Source organism: Hirundo rustica, chromosome W (genome assembly GCF_015227805.2).
Source record: "Hirundo rustica isolate bHirRus1 chromosome W, bHirRus1.pri.v3, whole genome shotgun sequence".
In the NCBI taxonomy this organism is placed as follows: domain Eukaryota; kingdom Metazoa; phylum Chordata; class Aves; order Passeriformes; family Hirundinidae; genus Hirundo; species Hirundo rustica.
Window position 1 is genome coordinate 3,863,904 of NC_053487.1, and position 22,310 is coordinate 3,886,213.

At 44.4% G+C, this 22,310-nt stretch overlaps 1 protein-coding gene across 4 annotated transcripts in view; it reads right to left on the minus strand.

The window, feature by feature from the left end:
• The window catches only part of LOC120764898 (ubiquitin-associated protein 1-like), an 80,292-nt gene that overhangs the window by 17,368 nt on the left and 40,614 nt on the right, over positions 1 to 22,310 (minus strand). For all 4 annotated transcript variants that reach the window (XM_040089022.1, XM_040089023.2, XM_058423895.1 and 1 more), the window contains exon 4: positions 7,834 to 8,784. In XM_040089022.1, the coding sequence (XP_039944956.1) occupies positions 7,834 to 8,784 (951 nt within the window). The remainder of the gene's footprint in view (positions 1 to 7,833; positions 8,785 to 22,310) is intronic.

Genomic DNA, 22,310 nt, shown 5'->3' on the forward strand with positions numbered 1-22,310 from the left:
ACGCAAGTGCAAAGTCAGAACTCTGCCCTTTTCAATTCATCCATTTCAAAGTCTTCCTGCATTTTAAATCAAATTTAAAAAGAATGCAAGAAATTACTTTGGACCAAGGACCTATGTTTATTGCCTTTCCTTAATATCTCTTTAAGCCAACATAGATTGCTTGAAAGCTTGTCTGCATCTTTCAGAAAAGCCTTCTTTGCACCCAAACTGAAAAAAGCAAACAAACAAAAAACCCAAACAAACCAAAAAAACACAACAAAAAAATATTATAAGAAAAACAATTTTGAGAATATATGTTAGGAAATTGGCAAATTCCATCTATTGGGGGAGGGAAGAAAAGAGAGGGGGGAAAAAAGGCCTTGTTCTGCATTTCTACCTATTTTCATCTCCAGGGTAAGAATTTATCTTCTAGGACACAAAGCCCAAGAAATCATGTTTGGTCTGATGGACTGGTTTATGCAAGAACCTCTCCTCATGGTGATAGAGGGGTTCAAAGCTCTTCACACACCCCCTTCCTCCAGGCACTTTTGCCAAAACAAAAAGCACTAGTGTGCTGGTTTAGCATGGAAGGGATTTTTTTCAAGAAAGTTATAGCAAAAACCAATTAGTGACTGGCTTTGAAGTTGACAGCTTGATTGACCAATTAGAAAGATGACACACCTCTGGGAACACACAGAGTTAAAAATCTGATGAATCCCAAGGAAACTTCCTTTTCCTCCCCGCCCCAGAACAGGTAACAGGGCCGGCCTCGCTCTGTTGCATGGCCCCCTGGGGCCTGGTGGGCTGACTGGGCTGGCTGGGCCCTGCCGCTGCAGCCGTCTCGGCCGGGGTGGGCCCGATGACTCCTGGGCAGAGGGAGGGGAGAAGAGTATGCCCTGTCCCAGCCAAACCTGGGCCCAAGTGGCTGCTAACATCTGCTGCTATGCCGCACTTCCATTGCGGCCTGGGCCAAGCCCCCCCCCCCCCCCCCCCCCCCCCCCCCCCCCCCGGCCCCCTCCAGTGGCTGACGGACAGGGTGGGGGAAGCCCAGTCACATGAGAGACCTGGCTTCAGCCCCAGCACAGCCTGAGTCTGCCACCTTCGGCCATTTCCCGGGGAAGAACCAGCATGCCCTCTGCAGACCTGGGAGAATGTTAACTCTTTCCTTACACAGATGAAACTTACAATGCACTAACCTTTCTCTGAGTGAGAGAACAGCCAGAGTGAGACATGTAAAGAGACACTATGAAGATTTGGGGTCAGTTGAGGAAAAGTGGTATCTTAGATGAGGAGATGGAGAAGATGCCTTGGCTTCTGGGCTGAAAGTCTTTTCTGAGCCATAGTAACAGACTGTAATATGCTAGACTATTCCTTTAAACCATGGAACAAACATGCATTTGGGGAGATGATGAGAGTATTTAAATTGTAGAGATAAGCAAAGGCATTTGTGATGGACTAAATAAATAATGAAATAGCTGTGATCTAATGGAGAATTTTGAACAAAGGAAGATAAAGTAAAAGATAGAAGCCCTCTACCCCCAGGGAAAAAGAAGACATCTGTTTCTTGAGATGAAGATGATTTTAGAGATAGTGAAGAAAGCCCTTTGCTTTTGGAGCTGTTCATCTTTAAAAATGATACCCCATGAGTGTGCATGAGTCCATGGCCCATATGTAGCTGTGGGAAAGGCTACGTGATACGGGAGGTTCACAACTGCAGATTTTCCCTGGGCAGCTGCTTTTGTGAGTTAAAAGCCACAAGCGGACTGCTTCTTTCTTGTGGAAAGTTACCATAACAGACCAAAAGAGACTCTAAATGGAGTGATGAAAGACTATTTTATAAGTGGTACTGACCTAGAGTTCCAAGCTTTGTCTTTATATGTTGTCTGTGAGAAAGAAAAGAAGCTGTTGGGGGAGAGGAAAAGTGTTTTGAAGGTTTTATTCTGATTCTTATTTTTTCCCTCTCTTGCTGTGTTAATAAATCTGTTTTATACCTTTTAAGTTTAAGCCTGCTTTGCTTTTCTCCTAATCCTATCTCACAGCAGAAAAAGAGTAAATGATTCTGGTAGACACTCAAACCACTATACTAAATTTGGGAAACAGAAATTGGCGAACGTGAAACCACTACAACTAGAATATGGGATACACTGAAGTGGGGTTCTGGAGTAGCCCTGAAATCAGCTGGTTATCAAACTGAAGGATGATGCTTTGTTATCAATGCTGCAGCCAGGAAAACCAAAACTGCTTCTTAGACTAGAGATTAAAGAGTCCAGGACCAGCTCCTCTTCCTCAATGTACTTGAGCTTGGCAACCTGTGTTTGAGATGAGTGATTTCCAGTGGAGGGAAACAGTTAAAGGAATTTTGGAGGACAAAGCTAGGACTGGTCATTCAGCCATCATGCCCCCTTACATCTCAAACTTGCATTTCAGTGCCCTTCAAGAAGGAAACATACATTGCTTTCAGTATGTACTTGTACACTGTGCCTACTTTTAGGGACTTTATAGGCTGGGAGCCCTGTCTGCAGCTGGTGTGCCTGCATACATCACACTACTACAGCATTATATATTCTGAATGGTCTACCAGGAGCACTCCATCCTCCAGCAACCAGATTTCTTTAAATGCATCATACTAATCAGGTCTCAGATCAGCTTTCTTTAATTTCAACCTGTTGACTTCACTAATCATTTCTCCCCTTTGCCAATGCTGCAAAAAGCAAAACTAGTGACCCAAACAAAACCAACCAATCAAGACAAAAAAAAAAAAAAAACCAAAAAAAAACACCACCATAAACACACTGAGGAGAGGAGACCACCCAGAACAGAATCAGTGCAGTCTCAGAGAAATCACAAGTTTATTTCCATCCAAAGAACCCTAGATCAAATTCACTGGTAAAGCATAAACTCCAGTGGAAACTCCAAATCCAAAGTTACAATTTCTAGTCTTGTGCAAAAAAAAAATTCTATATAAAAACCACTGTGAAATACACTGGGACATATAATTGATCTGAGGCTTTCTAAAAAGGACAGACTTATTCTTGTGTAACCTTGAAGGGAGACATGCCCCTTCTGCTCCCAGTCACAGAGATGACTGTAACTTCCTTCTATCATTTTCACATTCTGAGGACTTTTGTTACATTTACTTCAATTACAATTTCAAAATTTTGTTACATTTACAAATCATGTCCAAGGAAGAACTGGACGTGTCACTCAGTGCTCTGGTCTAATTGATAAGGTGATGATCAGTCAAAGGTTGGACTCAATGATCTTAAAGGTATTTTCCAACCTAAATGATTCTGTGATTCAATTTCTTGCAACTCAGCTGTCCTTTTCCAGCCACTGGGACCATATTGTGGAACTATGAAACAAGTACATTCTGAAGTCTAGTTCTGTTGGCATACCTATTTCTTTGTTTGCTACTTCCAAAATAGAAACAGTTTCAAATTAAGATCTTTATTACTTCTCCTAATAAGACTTTTTTGTTTGTTTGTTTATCAGTTTGTATCTTTCCTTATGGCATTCTTGAGAATATACCTTCCCTCTTAGTCTTTAATAAATTTTAATCTGGCATAGCAATTTGAATAGTCAAGAGTGAAAATGTGGTCATCTAGTTGTAAGTTATCTTTCATGTTAATCCCTAGAGATGTGTCATACTTCAAGTTTTCACCTCTGAGCTATATACGATGATAGTCACCTCTCAAACCTGTGATCTGTAACAGTGAGCAGTTGCTAAGCATACTGCTGCTTCTGCCAAAGTTTACTGTATTAAATTTGTTCTAGTGATCAATAAACAGCTGTTCTGTGCTGACAAATACACTAGTTGTCAGAATACTGTAATTAGCAATTAATAATGCATTTACCTAAGTATAAAAAGAGATGAGAGAACAGGAGAGCAGCAGTGTCACTTGTTTCAGAGCACATGGTGACACAAAACCCTATAGTATGTCAGTAAGGCCACAGAACCACTGAAGCATCATTTATATTGGACAGAAGCAGCCAGATTATTTTAGAGCCAGCTAGATGATTTGACCATACAGCTTTCACTAGGCTTCATGAGTACTGGTGTCCAGATCTTAGGTTCTTTGGGGAAAAAAAATAACAAGCTTACTGATGTGCTGGTTTTGGCTGGGGTAGATAGCTTTCTTCGCAGTACCTAGTATGAGGTTGTGTGCTGGAAAGACTGTTAATAACATAGAGGGTTTTTTTATTATTATTGTTGAGCAGGGTTTGCACAGTGTCAAGGCCTTTTCTGCTTCTTGTACTTCTCTGCCAGTGAGGAGGATGGGAATGCACAAGAAGTTGTGAGGAGACACAGCTAGGACATCTGACCCCAACTGACAAAAGGGATATTCCATACCCTATGACATCATGCTCAGTATATAAAGACGGGAAGAAGGAGAAAAGGGGGAGACATTTGGAGTGATGGTATTTATATTCCCAAGTAATTGTTATGTGTCATTTCACAGCTGTAAAATAGCTGAACACCTGCCCGCCCATGGGAAGTAGTGAATTAATTCCTTGTGTTGCTTGTCTTGTACACATGGATTTTGCTTTCCCTAGTAAACTGTCTTTATCTCAACTCATGAGTTTTCTAGCTTTTACCCTTCCAATTCTCTCTACAATCCCACTGGCAGGGGAATGAGCAAATAGCTGTGTGGGGTTGCTGGTTGCTTGGTTGCTGGTTGGGGTTAAACCACAACAGCCCTTTTTGGCACTCAACATGGGGATCAAAGGGTTCAAGATAACAGATTTGATTGGAATGTGCTAGGACAAATTTATAGCTGTTAGTGCTGTTTATTAATTGGCAGGCTCCTGCACTTGCCATGGGGTCACTTGCCTGACTGTATTAGAGCCTAGTGCTCACTAGTGGCTGGTTTTTGCTTCCGCTGTTTGCTGTAGTGCTGTTCTGTTCATCACCTCACTGTATTGTGCCTGGGAATGTTTAGATAACAGCAATGGTGATGTGCTTGGGCTGGCAGATGGCCAGGGCACTGCTGCTGTAATGGACAGGCTGGAACTCCAGTGTGAACTCGAGTTGAAGGGACTGTGACCTATGGATGAGTCCACACAGGAGCAGAGATCCACCTGCAGCCTGTGGAGGAGCCTCACACAGGAGCATGTGGATACCCAGAGGAGACTGTGATCCCACGAGAAGCCAGCACTGGAGCAGGCTCCTGGCAGGACCTGTGGAGAGAAGAGCCCATACTGGAGCAGGTTTGCTGGCAGGATTTGTGAGCCCATGAGGGACCCACACTGGAGCAGTTTGTGAAGAACTGCAGCCCATGGGAAGGATCCATATTGGAGAAGTTCGTGGAGGACTGTGTCCCATGAGAGGGAACCCCACAGTGGAGCAAGGGAAATAAGGATTCCTTGCAGTCTGTGGTGCAGACCATGGTGAGGAAGCTGTCCCCCTGCAGCCATGGAGGACTATGATGGGGACTACTAGTGGTGGATTAGCAGGAAACCCCTTGTTGCAGCCAGGCTGGGAATGAGGGGAGTTAATTGCAATGTTAAATGCTATAACCTGTCCCAAAAGGACTGGGGTGGAGATTGTAATGGATATACCTTTAAATTGTTGCCAGACATTGTTTGAGTTGTATGCTACAGGAATTACTATAATAGTGTCATGGTTTAAGCCCAGCTGGAAATGAAACACCATGCAGCCACTTGCTCAATGCCCCCTCTCTCCCATTCCACCTCAGTGGAATGGAGACAAGAATCAAAGTAAAACTTGTAAGTTGAGAAAAGAACAGTTTAGTTATTGAAAATAAAGTAAAATACAGCAATAATGGTAAATGATGATAATGATAATAAAAAGGGAAAAAACAAGTGATGCAAAATGCAATTACTGCCTGCTGACCGATGCCTGACCCCCCCCCCCCCCCCAACCCAGATTGGCCACCCTTCTGGATAACTCCCTATTGGCCACCCTTCTGGGTAACTCCCTGCAGTTTATATACTGAGCATGACCGTTCTAAGGTTTGGCATATCCCTTTGGTCAGTTTGAGTCACCTGACCCAGCTATGTCCCTCCCAGTTTCTTTTGTGAACCTCCTTACTGGCAGAGCATGAGACAACGAAAAAAGATGTCCTTGACTAAGGATAAACATGACTTAGCAAAAAACTAAAACATTGGTGTGTTATCAACATCATTCTCATTCTGAATCCAAAACACAGCACTGTAACAGCTACTGAGAAGAAATTAACTCTACTCCAGATGAACAGGACAAACAGGAACCACATGAACCAATGGAGGAGAGAAGCCTTAAAAGCAGCAGCAGTGTCCTGACCTGCAGACTAAGGGAATGACATCTGTGTATTATATCAAAGAATAGGAAGGAGTGGGGTGGTTAATGAGGTTGTATTGGATAGTGTAGGACCTGCACATGATGTAAATACTGTGGAATAAGGGGTGGAATGTGCTGGTTTTGACTAGGGTAGAGTTTATTTTCTCCACAGGAGCTAGTATGGACTAGTATGTTTTGGATTTGTGCAGAAAACAATATTGATAACATAGAAATGTTTTTGTTATTGCTGAGTAGCATTTGCACAGCATCAAGGCCTTTTTTGTTTGTCTGCTTCTGATTGTCTCTTCAGTCCTGCTGGCAGGGGAGTGATCGAGTGGCTGCCTGGAGCTAACCTCAACACTTACTCAAATTTCTGCTCTTATTCACAAAGACAATAACTGGCATGAAGTTAAGTGTCCCCAAAATAATTTTGGAACTTGCTACAAGTTTGAAGAAATGAAACATCAAATTCCTGTCTCAGAGCTGTACAGCAACCAACTGTAACATTAGTGATCCAAGATGATCCGCAGGACTGCTTTTAGTATCCAGAAAGCAATCCTTCCCCCCTCCTTTACAAGGAAGAGGGTAAATACCAGGTTTCAGACCACCATAATTTTCATCCTTTTAAAAGGTTAGGTTTTAAAAAGTATCTCACAAAGAAAATTAAATGTTTAAAAAAAAGACAATTCTCACTCCAGGTTAACTGCAAGCACTTTTCTGTTGTGTTCCTCTGAGGAATGGTTTTTCCCCTCAGAGTCCCCCTGAAACCTGTGCTATGTAGTTCAACCCTTTTTCCCTATCATACCTACTCCTGACCCTATTGGCTCAGGGCCAATATCTTTCCTTGGCCCAAAACTAGATATACCCCTGTTTCTTCCTGGTTCGCTCTCTCTCTCCTCGGCCTCCTGGAACATCACATCGAGAATAAAGCCTGGACGGAAGCTGGGGGTGAGAGCCACTCTTTTGAAATCTCTATTCTGTCTCTCTGAAATATATTTCCCTAAAACCCCTGAATAACTGAGCTAGCGAGAGCCGGGGGGTGGCTAGAGGGAAGTATATTTTCACTTTTCCTCCCGAGTGACAAAGCACATGTGTTTTTTAATCTGTGATTGCTTCTATTCCTTGAAAAGCTGGCATTTCCAGCAAATATATAAGCAAACCGAGGAACAAATCTAGAGATTTAATTCAAAACCTAAGAGCAGTTCAGAATCTTATATATCTCAGTTGGATAAGAAAACACAGGACTGTACAAAGATCTCATGCTTAGCTCAATGGTGTGCAACTATGAACAAGTACCAAAAAGCTGAAAGAAAAGTCACCAGAACTGGTATAAAAATATCAGATTTAGGGGAACGTGTGAAGTAATAATCTGAGGCTCAGAACTGCCAGCATGAAGACCTGTTTAACTGATCAATTTGCAACATAAATGAAGAGGAACTACCACACATGGTCTACACATCTCTCCCATTAAATGAACCTAAAACCACAGGACATTTTAGAAGCAATATTGTCTCTGCACCTCCACAACTCCACATCTTCCCAGAAACCCCAACTCTAATCCACTGCCTGTTTACCATAATCGCTGTGCTTTGAGGTGAAATCGCTGTGCTTTGAGGTGATTCTTCTTCTGTACAAACTGTTGACACAGTCGGGGAAGGCAGTCTGGATGAAGAGGATAATGTTGATGTCTCCATGCCACTGTCCTCATTTAGAGCAGAAAGACCCACCATATGGTGTCCATTCAGTTCACTGGTTTTACTCTGAGCACAGGTCTGCAAAGAGCTGAGCAAAGTGCTGTTGTGGAGACAGGTAGGGCTGTGGAAAGCGCTCATAAGCTTTGATGATTTTTGATCACTCTCATCGGAGTCAAGTTTAGGAAAGGACAGGGATTTGATGTTGCTCACTGAAGTGATAGAGGACAAGGACACCTTGGAAGACAAGGACATCTTTTCACAGTTTCCCAACTGTGGTAAAGTGATAAAGCCATTTGGTTTGTGAAGGGGTTTGAAGTCCAACGTAGCCCTTTCTATGGATGTCAGAACTTTTGCATCTTGCAACACAGACTCAGACTCTACTTTGGGCAAAGTATTATCTAATAGCTGGGCAACAATAGGCCCAGTAGTACCAACATGAATTTCAAGAATATTTTTTAATTCTTCCTTATCATTGATAGTTTTTAATTCCAGTTTGTCAAAAGGGTCTTCTTCACATTCAAAATCAGCTGGGTTGAAGTCTGCTTTTGGATGAGGTGGACTGAGAACCTTTTGCTTCACAGCACTGCTGTTGGCTGGTGTGGGAGTAAGAATATTATTGTGCTGCATGCTAGTGAGGATGGGGTTAATAGGAGGAGGCATGACTTGAGGGCAAGGTCCCTCCGAGAACCTCATTTTGGTGATGTCCTCTGAAGCTGCTTTTGAGTTTGCTAGTGCTTCTTCTGCCTTGTGTTCAGCTTCTCTCTGGGAAGCTTCAATTTTTCTGGTATCTTCAGCCCATTCAATTGTTTTCTTTTCCAGTGAGAAGTCATACTGGCCAGGGGTGGAGGGGAAAGGAAAGGAGAAAAAAGATAATTTATATAAGGATCATAACCACTACTTCTAACAGCAACATAAGTAACAGAATAAGAGTTACATAAATTGCCATGGATAGGCATCAATTTTTCTCAGCACCTCTTGTTTCCTAGCATATCTTGTCTGTAGGTTTACAGACTGACAAAACTAAAAGACCTCAGAAATAGCTAATTTTGTATCTAGCACTAAAACCTGTCTATAGTCTAGATTAAAGTATCATATTTTGCCTCCTTCCTACACTTAGTTTTGCTATAGAGCTACTGATCATCTGTTGGAGGCTAGAATTGTTTGGGGTTTTTTCCTTTCTCTCAGGGAATTTTCTCCCATCTGTTGCCTAAGAGAATAATGACCAAGGTGGGGGGAAGGGGTGCAGCTGGCTGCAGCCCCTTAGCTGAGGGGCTTTCTTTTGGAAGGACAGAGATATCAGGATATTTTGGCTTGGGGGTGAGGGGCTGGGCTCGACTCCTTTCTCTCTCTTGCTCTTGGGATTGGAGCAGAATGGTCAAGTTGCTGCTACCGCAGGAAGAATTTGCTGCCACCATGGAGTCCAGCCCAGCACTGCTTCTTCTTTTCCGTGGGTGAGTCTCTGCTCATAAGACCAGACAGTGAACTGGGACCTTAGTAACACCCAATCTGACTGGAAAGGACCATCACCATATGTTGCTTATTCTTTTTAGCCTTCTGATTGTTTGCATTTTTGTAGTGGAGTTTCTCATGGATTGTAACATAAACAAAGTGATTGTTTACGCATTCCTCTCTAAAGGAGGAACAATTGATGGACTTCTAGTTTGACCAGTGAGGTCGGAGAGGTGGCAACCTCATTCTCCAATCCCTGGTCATTGTCCAGAATCTATATAAATCGAGGTCGAGAAATAAACGCCTCTCTTTTTGCTCTGACAACAGACTGTGTGATTGTCGTTCTTTTCATGTCCTCTAGCGACAACCATATATTCAGGTGCCTCAGGGGAAAACCCGGGACCCTGATCCCCTCCCCCTTCACAGAGGGCGTGTTTTCCTGCTGCATGCGGCAGCTGCTACGGAGAAGCCTGGCTGCAGCTGCCAAGCCCCACTGCTTTCTGCTGCTGCCTCGGACTTTTTCACTACACTCTAACCCAGCACTCCATGTCCACCTGACCCCCACAGCTCCTGCTAAGGCTGTGGAGTTTTCTGGTACATTTTGTTTGCCACCCTGGGGTGTGCCTGCCTCTGCCATTCCAGCCACTGCTCTGAGGTTCCTGCTACAGCTCCTTTCACTATCTGGAGGAACACTGGGCCCGTTGTGAGTTTGTAAAGGAAGCCCCTTTTCTATCTCTCCTGCCTGCGTGTCCGCCATTACCCATGTGGAAAGAGGTGTCCGAGCTCGCACCACAGCGACCCCTGGAGCTGCAGAGGAATCATCACACCTGCCCTGCCCTGCCCAGCCAGGAGCCACGGCTGTGACTGTAACTGCATCGAAGGGGAAGTGCCTACAGCTGAGAGAAGGCTGTGACCGGGGTTCTGTTTTTATTTGTTGTTGCTTTCATTGCAGTTGTTTGTTTGCCTTATTATACAGACACATATATATATATACACACACATAAAGAACTGTTATTCCTTTTCTCATATCTATGTCTGAAAGCCCCATAATTTCAAAGTTATAATAATTTGGAGGGGAGGGGGGGGGTCACATTTTCCATTCCAAGGAAGGTTCCCACCTTCCTTGGCAAACACCTGTCTTTAAAACCAGGACATCATCCCAAGATCAGTTTCACAGCTCTCCTACCCCCTGCCCCCAAGAGAACAGATGTAGCAAACCTACTAGATAGCCATACCCAGATTTGGCATCACTGAACTACCCCCTGTCCACAAGTTCCACAAGTCATTCAAGAGTACAGCAGAGTATTTTTTTTCATCTTAAGACCAATACAGTATTACTCAGTTTCCCCTAAGATATTTCTAAGGGACTTGATATTATAGTTTTATACCCACTAGTTTAAGAGGTATTGGTATTACTTCAGTGCCAGTGGCTCACCAGCAAAGGGCATTGTTATGGGTTAGTACAGTTTAGTTTTTTAGTCATAGAGGAATGTAGAATGATTTTCTGGGTCAGGACCTGGGAATTGCTTTAGAAAGGACAGGGACCTATCAGAGGTTTAGTTGGAATATTGGCATCTGTTTTGACCACTGAAAATGGTCAGCTACGACTTTGGGAAGTACCATATAAAACTCCTTGATTTCCTGCAGGTGGGCCTTTTCCTTCTTTCTTTTGGCCAGAGAGAGACAGGTAACATCGAGTTGGGCCTGCTGCTCCCCCCTTTTGGGAGGGAGCTGGCCTGAGGCCTGGCTGGATTCTATCAGCTCCCAGGTGGGGGGGGAAGGAGAGGTTGCTGCTTTACAACAACTACTTTCTCCAAACTTCCCTGGAGCAGGAAGAGATCTCTGCCAGGCCCCTGATAAGAGCTATGGGCACCTTTTGGGCTGAGGCCAAATTTACACCGAGGGGTGGGCTGAGAAGGTATTTATGACCCTGCCTGGCTTTTTTGTGATTCCGGACTCCCTGGGTGCTCTGATCTCTGATGTTTCTGTGTAAGTTCTTCCTCCCTCACCAGCTCAGCCTTGAACATCTAACACTATGAGCTACAGAGGGAGAGACAAAGACTCTGAGCAGATTTAACCCTTTCCTGGCAACACGAAGCTTCCAGGGCTTAGCCCTTCTCTGAGAGAGTAAGAAAGGACAGAGTGAACATAAAGAAGAAACAGCATGAAGTCAGTAGAGCAAGAGTGAAAAGACTATTAGGACAGAGGGTTGAAGAGTTGGTTGTTCTATTCTTACTTAAGCCATGGAAATGAACTCTATATTTAGATCATTCCTTTAAATCATGGGAAAGATAAGCATTTGGTGAGATGATTGTTTTGATTTGTGTGTGGATTTGAGCAAAGGTATTTGTGATGGACTAAGTAATATTAATCCTATAAGATGCTTGAACAGAGATAAAGATGAGAAGCCTTCTGCGCCAGTGAAGAAGTGAGAAGATATCTCTGTACCTTGAGATGAAGAATCCTTTGCTTTTGGAGTTATTCATCTTTAAAAGGTGACACCCCAATATGCAAAAGTCTAAGACCCATGACCCATAAGCAGCTTGGGAACCTGCTAATGGGAGGGGTCAGAAAGGCAGGTTTCCCCACACGGCTGTTTTTGTGACAGTTAAAAAACCCACAGGAGAAATGTTCTAGGTTGTCAGTGGGATCCATGACTCTAAGAGAGACTCTTCCCCTACAGAATTGATGAAAGACTATTGTGAGATGGTGAAACTGACTGAAAATTACAAGTTTTGTCTCTTTATGTTGTTTTGTAGGAAAGTGAACAGTTTGTAAGGGGAAGGAAGAGTGTTTTTAGAGTTTCATTCTGTTTTGTTTTAGCTTTTTTCCCCAACTTTCTTTTTTCTATTCTTTTAGTGTGTGTTAATAAAACTATTTGTTCATTTTAAAGGTTAAGCCTGCTTTGTTTTTCTCCTAGTCTCCCTCCCACAGAAAAAGAGTGAGTACTAAGACCAGAATTTAGTGAACGTGAAACCACTACAGGCATATACTGGCTACGCCGATGATGACAACTACCTGCAGTAACAAATTTTGCTGCAGTTACTGTCATGAGAGGATCTCACAAGCTTTTCTCATTTAACATCAGCTCCTTCAGGGCCAGGTTAGCACAGGAAGGCGTTTGTAAGCTACTCACTATCAATTTACTGGTTATAATAGTGGCCTGGTTGAAAGGACAACATTCTGAATAGACTATATTTACTTAAAGCTTTAATATCTTAGTAAGTATTAACAACCTCAAATACTCTTTAAATAACAAAAAAATGTTCAGAAAACACAGCCTACAAGTTAAATCCAGGGTATAACCTGTGACTCACAGGAAGTTATAAGATACCCTTGCCAGGATAATGGCCCATAACTGGAGTGCTCTTGCCATAGGACTGCTAGGTCATACAGATTCCTGTCTCTAAAGAGCAACAAACCAGCAAGGCTTGCTAGGCCTCTACTAAGCTTTTCTGGGACTTGCTATGTGTTGTACCACATCCTATCCTATAGCAGGCTCCAGTGAGATCCTGGAGACCTGTTGTCTCAACTGCATAACAGTTTTCCATTCCCTTAGCTCTAACTCTCCAAGAGGTATGATACACAATTTATGAGCAAGGCGACTTTGAAAAACAAATCACTGGCAGAAGTGCTGAGCACTACTCATTATACATTCTTTTCTCTCTGAACAGAGCTATCAGGGGTTTGTGTGTGTGTATGGCTATATTCATAGACCAAAACCGACCAAATATTTTTATATTAAAAAATTGCTTTGGGGAATTTTGCTTCCTTGCACTTTTTTTTTTTTTTTTTAACAGCTCTCACTGCAGCTGTAAAAAAAGTCATATTGCACTGCAAGATGCATATTCTACATAGTTGCATCCTATTATGCAGGGTACTTCAATTGGACATATTATACTTGAGCCTCAGCATGGCAGGAAAATGGAGACGTAGCACAATGAAGCCAGCAATAGGACATTAGTTGCCTTTAGCTCTTCCATACCACCCTAACTGGGTGGAAATATGTGTATTAGGACAATCAGGTAATCATTTAATGGTTATAATGAAAAAGCCATGATGTAGGGTAATTGAGATAGCTCTCCAGTGGATGAGTTGCAGGGCAGAAAAATCAATTTTAAAAAAAAGAAAAAAGGGAAGAAAAAACCAGAACTATCTGTCACAACTGAAATGAAAACAGTCATCAGTTTGGACTGCCAAGGAAAACCATGGATCCAAATGAGAAAATATAGTTCAATTAGACTTCTTGTATCATAACCTACATTTGAAGATTAGATTTTCAACATTTACGCTAAAGCCACTGATTTTATGGTAAGAGACCTGCTTCTCAAAGACCTGGAAGCCATCTGTGTACCATGCTGTAACCTGTTTACCTGTTTACCCTACAGCTGGAAAAGAATTCCCACTCAGAACTGCACAGAAAACAAGAACTGAAAATTTATTTCTTCATCCCACAATTGTGAGAATACATAAGATACGGTTATATAAACACTTGTTACCCTCAAACAAGATTCTACAAGTATACCATAGCATGGGTGTATCAGTTCTTAGCATTTGCCTCTTAAAAATGCTATTCAGATTTAGTCAGGGTAACAATTAGACCTGTAACCACCTGTTAGGGGTTAGGCTTTTTATTTTTTTTTTTCTTTTCTTTCTCTCAGGAAATTTTCTTTCTATTTGTTGCCCCAGAGTGTTACCCTGGTTTTTCTGAGTTTTTTTATTAGCCTTTTGATTTTCATAAATGGAGTCAAATCTTTTAGTTACTGTAGAATATTAGAGCAGTTCTTCTACCTTTCCCACAGAAGTAATATAAACAAATCCTTTGTTTTTCATTCTTTGTCCTTTGTTTGCATATTTCTAACCTGAAAACAATTGTAACTGACAATTCGTCTGGCCACTGAGGCTGAGGGGTGGAAACCCCAAAAAGCCAATCTTCTGCTAGACCCACAAATGTATAAAAGTAAAAGAATAAACAAAGGGTCTCTTCTCTCCGCTCTTTCAGCTGGGAGCTGGATCAAAGGAACCTCTGCGAAAATCTCTTGTCTGCGTGTGATTGCTTTGTGTGTCTCGGTGACACCAGAGTGTTGCAGTTTGTTCAAGTTCTAAAGTTGCTAAACGGTTCTGTACCCTTTGTTTGGTCTGAGTCTGGGGTTCTGTCTCAAAAGATGTTTACTCCCCCCGAACTGTCCGTTACCAAGACCCTGTCCTTTTTCCTGAAGATTCTAAACCAATCTTTCCCAAAAACAATTTTCATTCGTTTGTATAATTTGGTTTCCTTTCACTGGTTCCCTATTAGCCCCGAAAACCTTCGTTTACCTTCTTCAGTTCCCCACGATTGGCCAGAAGTCACTGCTTGCCCAAACCCCTCTGTATATAGCTTGTTTTTCCTGGCACTCGTGGTCTGTCTGCCACCAGCAATTCGGGAAATAAACTCACTGGATTCAAGGCAACAGATCTCCCTTTCATATCCTTGTCTCTGCCTGTGCCAAAGTAATAACCACTAAGCCGAAAAAGCTCAGAGACGCCTGCCCGTAGCTCAGCTCGGGAGGAGGTGTCCCACACTGTTGTATTTCCCCACGAGACTAGACGACCGCTGATGGCAAAAGTAAAAGAGTCTGCTCTCTTTCACCAGGTGGGATATTACAGCTTTTATTCTCGAGTCCTGCCCTGCTTGGCTGGAGCCCTTCCCGATGGCTTGCCGGTGCCAGAGAGAGCTCAGCCCCACCCATCCGGGGGCTTTTTCCCCAGGGGGCAGGGCCCAGAGGCAGGGACAAGACACCACCCAATCAGGGAGAAGTGGCAGTGGAAGAGAGTTAGGTTACAGATGAGTAAGGAAAAACCACATGATACAGATTACAAATCCGATAAAACACAATATAAACCCAATTAATTCATTACAACACCACACAATATTGCCCATGCAGAAAATTAGAGGTAGCACGGAGATTTCCGCCCCGGCAATACCTAGGACTCAACACGTGGTCCCCCTCTGCAGGGACCCCGCGGAAGATTCGTGGAATTAATTTCTGAGAGAATTTGGCCATCAGGACTCTCCCGAGAACACACCGATTTGTGTCCGGCAGCGTTCCAAGGGGAGGAGGCAATAACCCTTCAGCACTCGAAAGGGCTGTCTCTGGCGAGGAACCTTTTCCTGTGGATTTTTGTTCTGGACAACGGAAGGTGAGTATCCCAGACAGGGGAATACAGAAGTGAATAAGTGAATGGGGGGGGGGGGGGGGGGTGCACTGCTTCCTGAGGGAGAGGGAAGCCGTGGGAAGCCACACGGCACGTTCCCCTATCCAGACAGGTCTCCGGCAGTTATTGTTTCGTTTCTCATTTTTGGCACAGGAGAGGGAAGGGTGTGCAACTGACAGAAAAGACAATTATGGGTGCAAAAGCTTCAAAATTGTCAGCTGCACAGAAAGGGATTTTTTTTCAAGTTGTGGGACTCCTTGAGGAGGGAGGTAAAGAGTCAAAATATTCCCGGAGTCAGTTAAAAAGGTTTGTGTGATGGCTGTGTGTGCATTTTCCAAATGTATCCTCCTCAGAGGTCAAGAAAGTCCCTTTCTGGGATCAAGTGGGAACAGAATTATCCGTTCTAGTGAGGCAGGGAGATAAATCGGCAGCTAAATTCCTCAACCTATTTCTTTTAATACAGACAGAATTGAGTGAAAAAGGGAAGATGCAGGAACAGTCAAAACATGTCTCCCCAGTTCCCCTGCCCCCCAGTCCTAAACCCTTGGCCCCTAAGCTGGGAGAACTGCCTGGGACAGACCACAAAGTGCAGAGCAGCCACCGGTGCTCTGCCCACATGATGGCTCCTCGGCACCCTAGCTTTCCTGGTGAGGTACCAGCCGGCAAAGATCTGTTCTTGGAACCCTTTTCCCCAGTTGCGAATCTCCAAGTTATGGTTCATAAAGGTTCTCAAATACCCCCAGTTTCTTTGTCTACCCAAAATGGCCCCAAGGGGCATGGGGGGAGGGGGGGGGAAGGCCACAAGGCAGGACCATGTTCAACTTCATCCCACAATCCTTTCCTTGTCCACCCCTTTTTGGTCACCTGACCACTCCTATCCCTCAGGCACCACCCCTCCTCTGATGCCAATCACTTCAGCCCCCTCCCCTGACTCCATCCTTTGCTCCTCCCTTGATTACATCACCTGAAAACCCCTCCTCCCTTGGTATCTCCCTTTCCCTGTTGGCTCCACCCCCTGTTCCCATGAGGTTATCCTAAAGTATCACCTGTCTTGGTCTCAGTCCCGCCTCTGTTACCTCCCCTGTCTTGGGCAGCTCCACCCTCCCCTTCTTACTTCTGGTTCCCACGGTCCGGAACCAGGAAGTGATGGACCTGGAAGCCAGAACTCAGAACAGGGGCCTCTCCTGTTTACTGAACCTGTACATTATAGCTGGACAAGGTGAAATCCCACATGGGAACCATTTTCCTACCAAAATAAAAAGGAACTCTGTAAAGCCCTGTGGGAATACACAAGACAGAGAGTAAAACAGACTTAATTAGCATGGCTGGTTTGATAACCAAGATGCCATGGCAGGAACAAACAGAGCCTTGAAGATTACAGGAGATGGGATTAAACCTGCTCACAAGAAGAGATTCAATCAACCCTCTGCAAGCAAAACATGTTGTGAATGTATGAGTTGTCTGTATGATCTTTTAACCTGATTATTGTAGTGGAAAATTATTAACCTTCCTGAAATGGTATATAAGCTTTTGGGAAACCTAAGTAAAATTGAATTCTGATCACCAAATCAGTCTTCTCGTCCCTCTATCAATCATCAGTAAAACCCAGAAAAAATTTGGCAGTAAGAGCGAATATTTTAAAAGCCTTCTTAAAACCATCTTCTCTTCGAATGTGTTGGTTCCTGGTGACCTCCCAGAGTTGTTTTCATGTCTCCTAGTTCCCACAGAATACCTCCTGTGGGAGAGAACATGGAAACGATCTCTGAAGGAGCTTCTTCCTGAGCTTTTAAGAGTTCCTGACTGCACCTTTGATGCTGATGGGAACCAAATTATACTTGATCATTCGTGTGGTGAAGGGGATTGGATTGTGGCCCCAAAACAGGCTGAGAAAATCCCACAGCCGGTTTTGGAGCATGTAAAGAGAGCTGCTGAGAAAGCTTTGGTTACCATGACTACCAGGGACCCCAAATTCAGTTATGTTAATGTTAAACAGTCTCCTCTAAAATCATTTCTAGATTTTGCAGAAAGGCTTCGGATGGTGATTGAACAACAAGTAGAGAGTCAGTTTGTTCAATTAGAAGTCATGACAGAGATAGCACAGGCCAATGCAAATGACACTTATAAACAAATCATAGTGGCCTTTACACTGAATCCACCACCGACCCTGGAAATGATGGTCGAGGCGTGAGCAAAAAGAGCTGTCGTTATGGAGCCACAGAAGAGAGGAGAGGGGTTGAGAAGGACGGTTGCTGCAGCAACACCTTACAAACAGTACAATGGACTGCTCCGTTGTTTTATTTGCAAACAGGAGGGACACATTGCCAGGGTTTGCCCTTATGGGGACAACCAGCAGGATGGACAAAATAACAAACAGGGTGGGGTGGGACAAATCAATATCCCAAAAAACTAAAGGAGGAGCGCGGATCTGCCCCATGTGAGGATAGAAATGGGGCAAATCAGAAAGGGACAGAGGGAGAACAAAGTAGTAAAGTTTAGGAGCCACACCAACCATTCATGCTAACAATTGTAAAAAGTACATATTTTGATTCACATCGCTGGCAGGTGATTGCTACTGACTCACTGGATATGGACTCTTTTCTTGAACTGGACTGTAGATACATTGTAGTTGGGGACACTAAGCACACACCCCCGGAGATCGAGATTTCTCCTGCAATCATGACATCAGATCCAGGGGGACTTATTTTCCTGATGCACTGTGTCCACCCACCCTATTTCCTCCCAAAGGACCAGGTCATCGCCCAAGCCATCCCAATACCAACGAAGCTCCTGGTAGACAACACATATCCAGATGTCTACTGGGTGGAGGTGGTGGGGGAGGACAAACCAATCATAGGGTGTGGAATCCATTGAGGTGGAGAGTATCAACACTTAGATGGATTGATAGACACCAGGGCATATGTGACACTCATTCCTTTTAGGTTATGGCTGTCACATTGGGAATTGCAACCTGTGCAGGGCAAAGTACGTGGCATTGGGGGCTCTCAATTTGCAAAACAATCTAAGAACGTTGTGCAAATTGAGGGGCTGGATGGGCAATTGGGAAGTGTTCGCCCATTCATTTTAGATTATGCAGTTCCCTTGTGAGGGAGGGACACCATGGCCCAGTGGGGGGTGAAAATTGGGATCCTGAAAACCCCTCAGGATTTTCTGATGGCAGCCACTGAGGAGCGCCCTGCTCAGAAACTAAATTGGAAAACTGATAGCCCAGTCTGGGTAGACCAGTGGTTGCTAGCTAAGGATAAGGAATTGAAGGCACTCAATGAGCTTGTGGAGGAGCAGTTGGCCAAAGGTCACATCATGCCAACCACAAGCCCTTGGAACTCCCTGGTTTTTGTTATTCGGAAGCCGGGGAAAGACAAGTGGTGGCTCCCGCACGACCTCAGAAAGATTAACGAGGCCATTGAGGACATGGAGTCACTCCAGCCAGGGATGCCTTCCCCTTCGATGCTCCCCCAAAATTGGAACCTAGCAGTCATGGACATCAAGGACTGTTTTTTCCAAATTCCCCTTGACCCAGCTGATACTCCACGGTTTGCCTTCTCGATTCCTTCCATCAACCGAGAAGCCCCAATGAAACGCTACCATTGGACCACATTGACTCAGGGCATGAAAAATAGCCCTGGCATTTGCCAGTGGTATGTGGCTTCGTTGCTGTCCCCGGTATGTGCCAAAGCAGGAAAGGCCATCATCCTGCATTACATGGATGATGTGCTTGTGTGCGGCCCCGATGACAATGTGCTTCAACACGCTCTTGACCTAACTGTTGATGCTCTAATTGCTGCAGGGTTTGAACTCCAGCAAGAGAAAGTTCAATGGATGCCCCCTTGGAGGTTTCTGGGCTTGGAGATCACCAGCAGAACCATTTGACCCCAGAAGCTGGTGATCAAGGAGGACCCTAGGACCTTGGTGGATCTCCAATGACTGTGTGGGTCTTTAAACAGAGTCAGACCTTGGCTAGGCATTACTACCAAAGACCTAGCCCCCCTCTTCAATTTACTGAGGGGGCGAGAGGAGCTAGATTCACCTAGGGTACTGACCCAGAATGCAAGACTTGCTACAGAAAAGGTACAGTCAGCAACACCCAACAGGCAAGCCCATCGGTGCCTGCCAGACCTGCCATTCAAATTCATTGTGTTGGGGAGGTTGCCACATCTCTATGGAGTTATATTTCAATGGGACAAGGACAAGGGCCAGAGGGACCCCCTCTTGATTATAGAGTGGGTGTTCCTCAGTCATCTACGGTCCAAAAGTATCACAAAGCCACAAGAACTAGTGGCTCAGCTAATTAGAAAAGCGAGAGGAAGGCTGCGTGAACTGGCAGGGTGTGATTTTTCATACATTCACTTACCACTCAAATTACCATCAGGCAAATTTACAAAAGAGATGTTGGAGCAGTTGCTCCAAGAAAACGAGGCTCAGCAGTTTGCTTTAGACAGCTGCCCTGGACAAATTTCAATTCACAGTCCAGCTCACAAATCTTTCAATTCGGAATTTAAATTGGTTCTAAAAGAGAAATTGAGTAGGAAGCCGCTTAAAGCACTGACAGTTTTCACCGATGCGTCTGGAGCATCCCACAGGTCTGTGGTAACCTGGAAGGATCCTCAAACTCAGCAGTGGGAGTCAGACATTGAGGAGGTCGAGGGTTCTCCTCAAATTGCTGAGTCGGCCGCAGTCATCAGGGCATTTGAGAGGTTTTTCGAACCATGCAATTTAATCACGGATTCGGCATATGCAGCAGGGGTAGCGGCTAGAGCATAAAATTCAGTTTTGAGAGAGATCTTGAATCAAAATCCCTTTGACTTGCTCTCGAAATTAATCTATCTGATCTCCCACTGAGAGCAACCATATTATGTGATGCATGTGAGGTCACACACGGACCTGCCAGGCTTCATTGCAGAGGGCAATCGAAAGGCTGATGCCCTAGCCACCCCAGTAGAAAGGGCCAGTTTACCTGATCTGTTCCAGCAGGCCAAGCTGAGTCATCAGAGTTTTCATCAAAATGTACCTGGTCTAGTCCACCAATTCCATTTAAGGCGAGATCAAGCCAAGGCCATTGTGGCAACATGTCCAAATTGTCAGAACTATGCCATCCCATCTTTAGGCTCAGGAGTAGATCCCAGAGGACTTAGTAGTTGTGAGGTCTGGCAGACCAATGTCATGCACATATCCCAATTTGGTAAAGTACATGCATGTATCTGTCGATACCTTCTCTGGAGCAGTCTATGCCTCCACCCACACAGGGGAGAAGGCCACAGATGCCCAAAAACACCTGGTGCAGGCCTTCTCCATGCTGGGGATCCCCAAGGTCATCAAAACAGATAACAGGCCCACGTATGCCTCCAAGGCATTTGATGAGTTCCTGCAGCAATGGGGAGTAGAGCATAAAAAGGGCATTCCCTACTCCCCCACAGGCCAGGCCATGATTGAAAGGATACATCAGTCCCTTAAGAGAGTTCTTGAGCAGCAGGGAGGGGACAGCAGGGTGCTAGCACCACAACTTTGGTTCTGCAAAGCCCTCTTCACTGTCAATTTTTTAAACTGCTCTTTTGAAAATCTAAACCCTCCAGTGGTCCGTCATTTTAGTCAGAATGTCTCCTTGCGACTGAGAGAACACCCTCATCATGGTGAAAAACCCAGAGACATGGGAGGTAGAGGGCCCATATGAGCTGGTAACCTGGGGACGTGGGTACGTGTGCGTATCCATGCCCTCCAGCCTGAAATGGGTCCCTTAAAAATGGGTAAAACCCTATCTCCCCAAAACATCTAAAGGGCCAGCCAACCAACCCAAGGACGTGACAGTGGCTTCATTAAGGAGACACCGACAGGAAAAAGCGGAGGAACCTGAGTCCTGATCCCAGATTCATTATCAGATGTTTTTGAGTTGTTATTGTATAATTCTTTTTTCTTTTTGAGGTTGCCCCATCCCCAAAAATGCTGATGTACATCCTGTCACTTCTGGCAATCCTCATCCAGTCTTCGGAAGCATGGATTGTCCCTCAACCCCGAAAGAACGTATGGGTAACCCTGGCCAGTGCATTGAAGCAAGACCATCTCTGTATGTCAATGGCAGCAGTTCACAACCCTTTGTTGACTTGCCTGGTGGGGATCCCTTTTAAACAAACACAATTTCCTGAAAGTTTGTTGAATTTACATTTTAACCCACACCACCCTCTAGTGCCCCAAGAGCGCCCGGCAATAAGTCCTTCCTCACACAACCCCTTTCACCAGTGGATGCCATGGATGAAAGAACTCCCAGATGCAGAGCAAGAGCCTCAGGAGTTTGAACTCCTTGGCTCTGCTCATGCTGCCTTTTGTATGCATTTAGACTATTCACCCAGTTATGGGCCACAGCGGTTTATCAAAGTGGCACAATACAAAAGGGAATTCACGGCTTCCAAGTGGTGTGCTGTGGCAGATAAAGTTGCCACCTTCTCTACTGATGCTCCCAAAAAACTCCCTAAAGGGAACTTTTTTATTTGTGGGGACCGAGCATGGGCAGGCATTCCCTCTCATCTTTATGGAGGCCCATGCACCATAGGTCAGCTGTCCCTGTTTTCACCTAACCAGAGAAAAATTTTGAATTGCAACCAAAAGAAAACTTTGACCATCCAAAAACGTAGCGTTCAACAATTAGATGAGAACTGTGACCCTGAAAATTTCCATTGGTCAAAGTCCAAAAGGGTTGCTGTCTC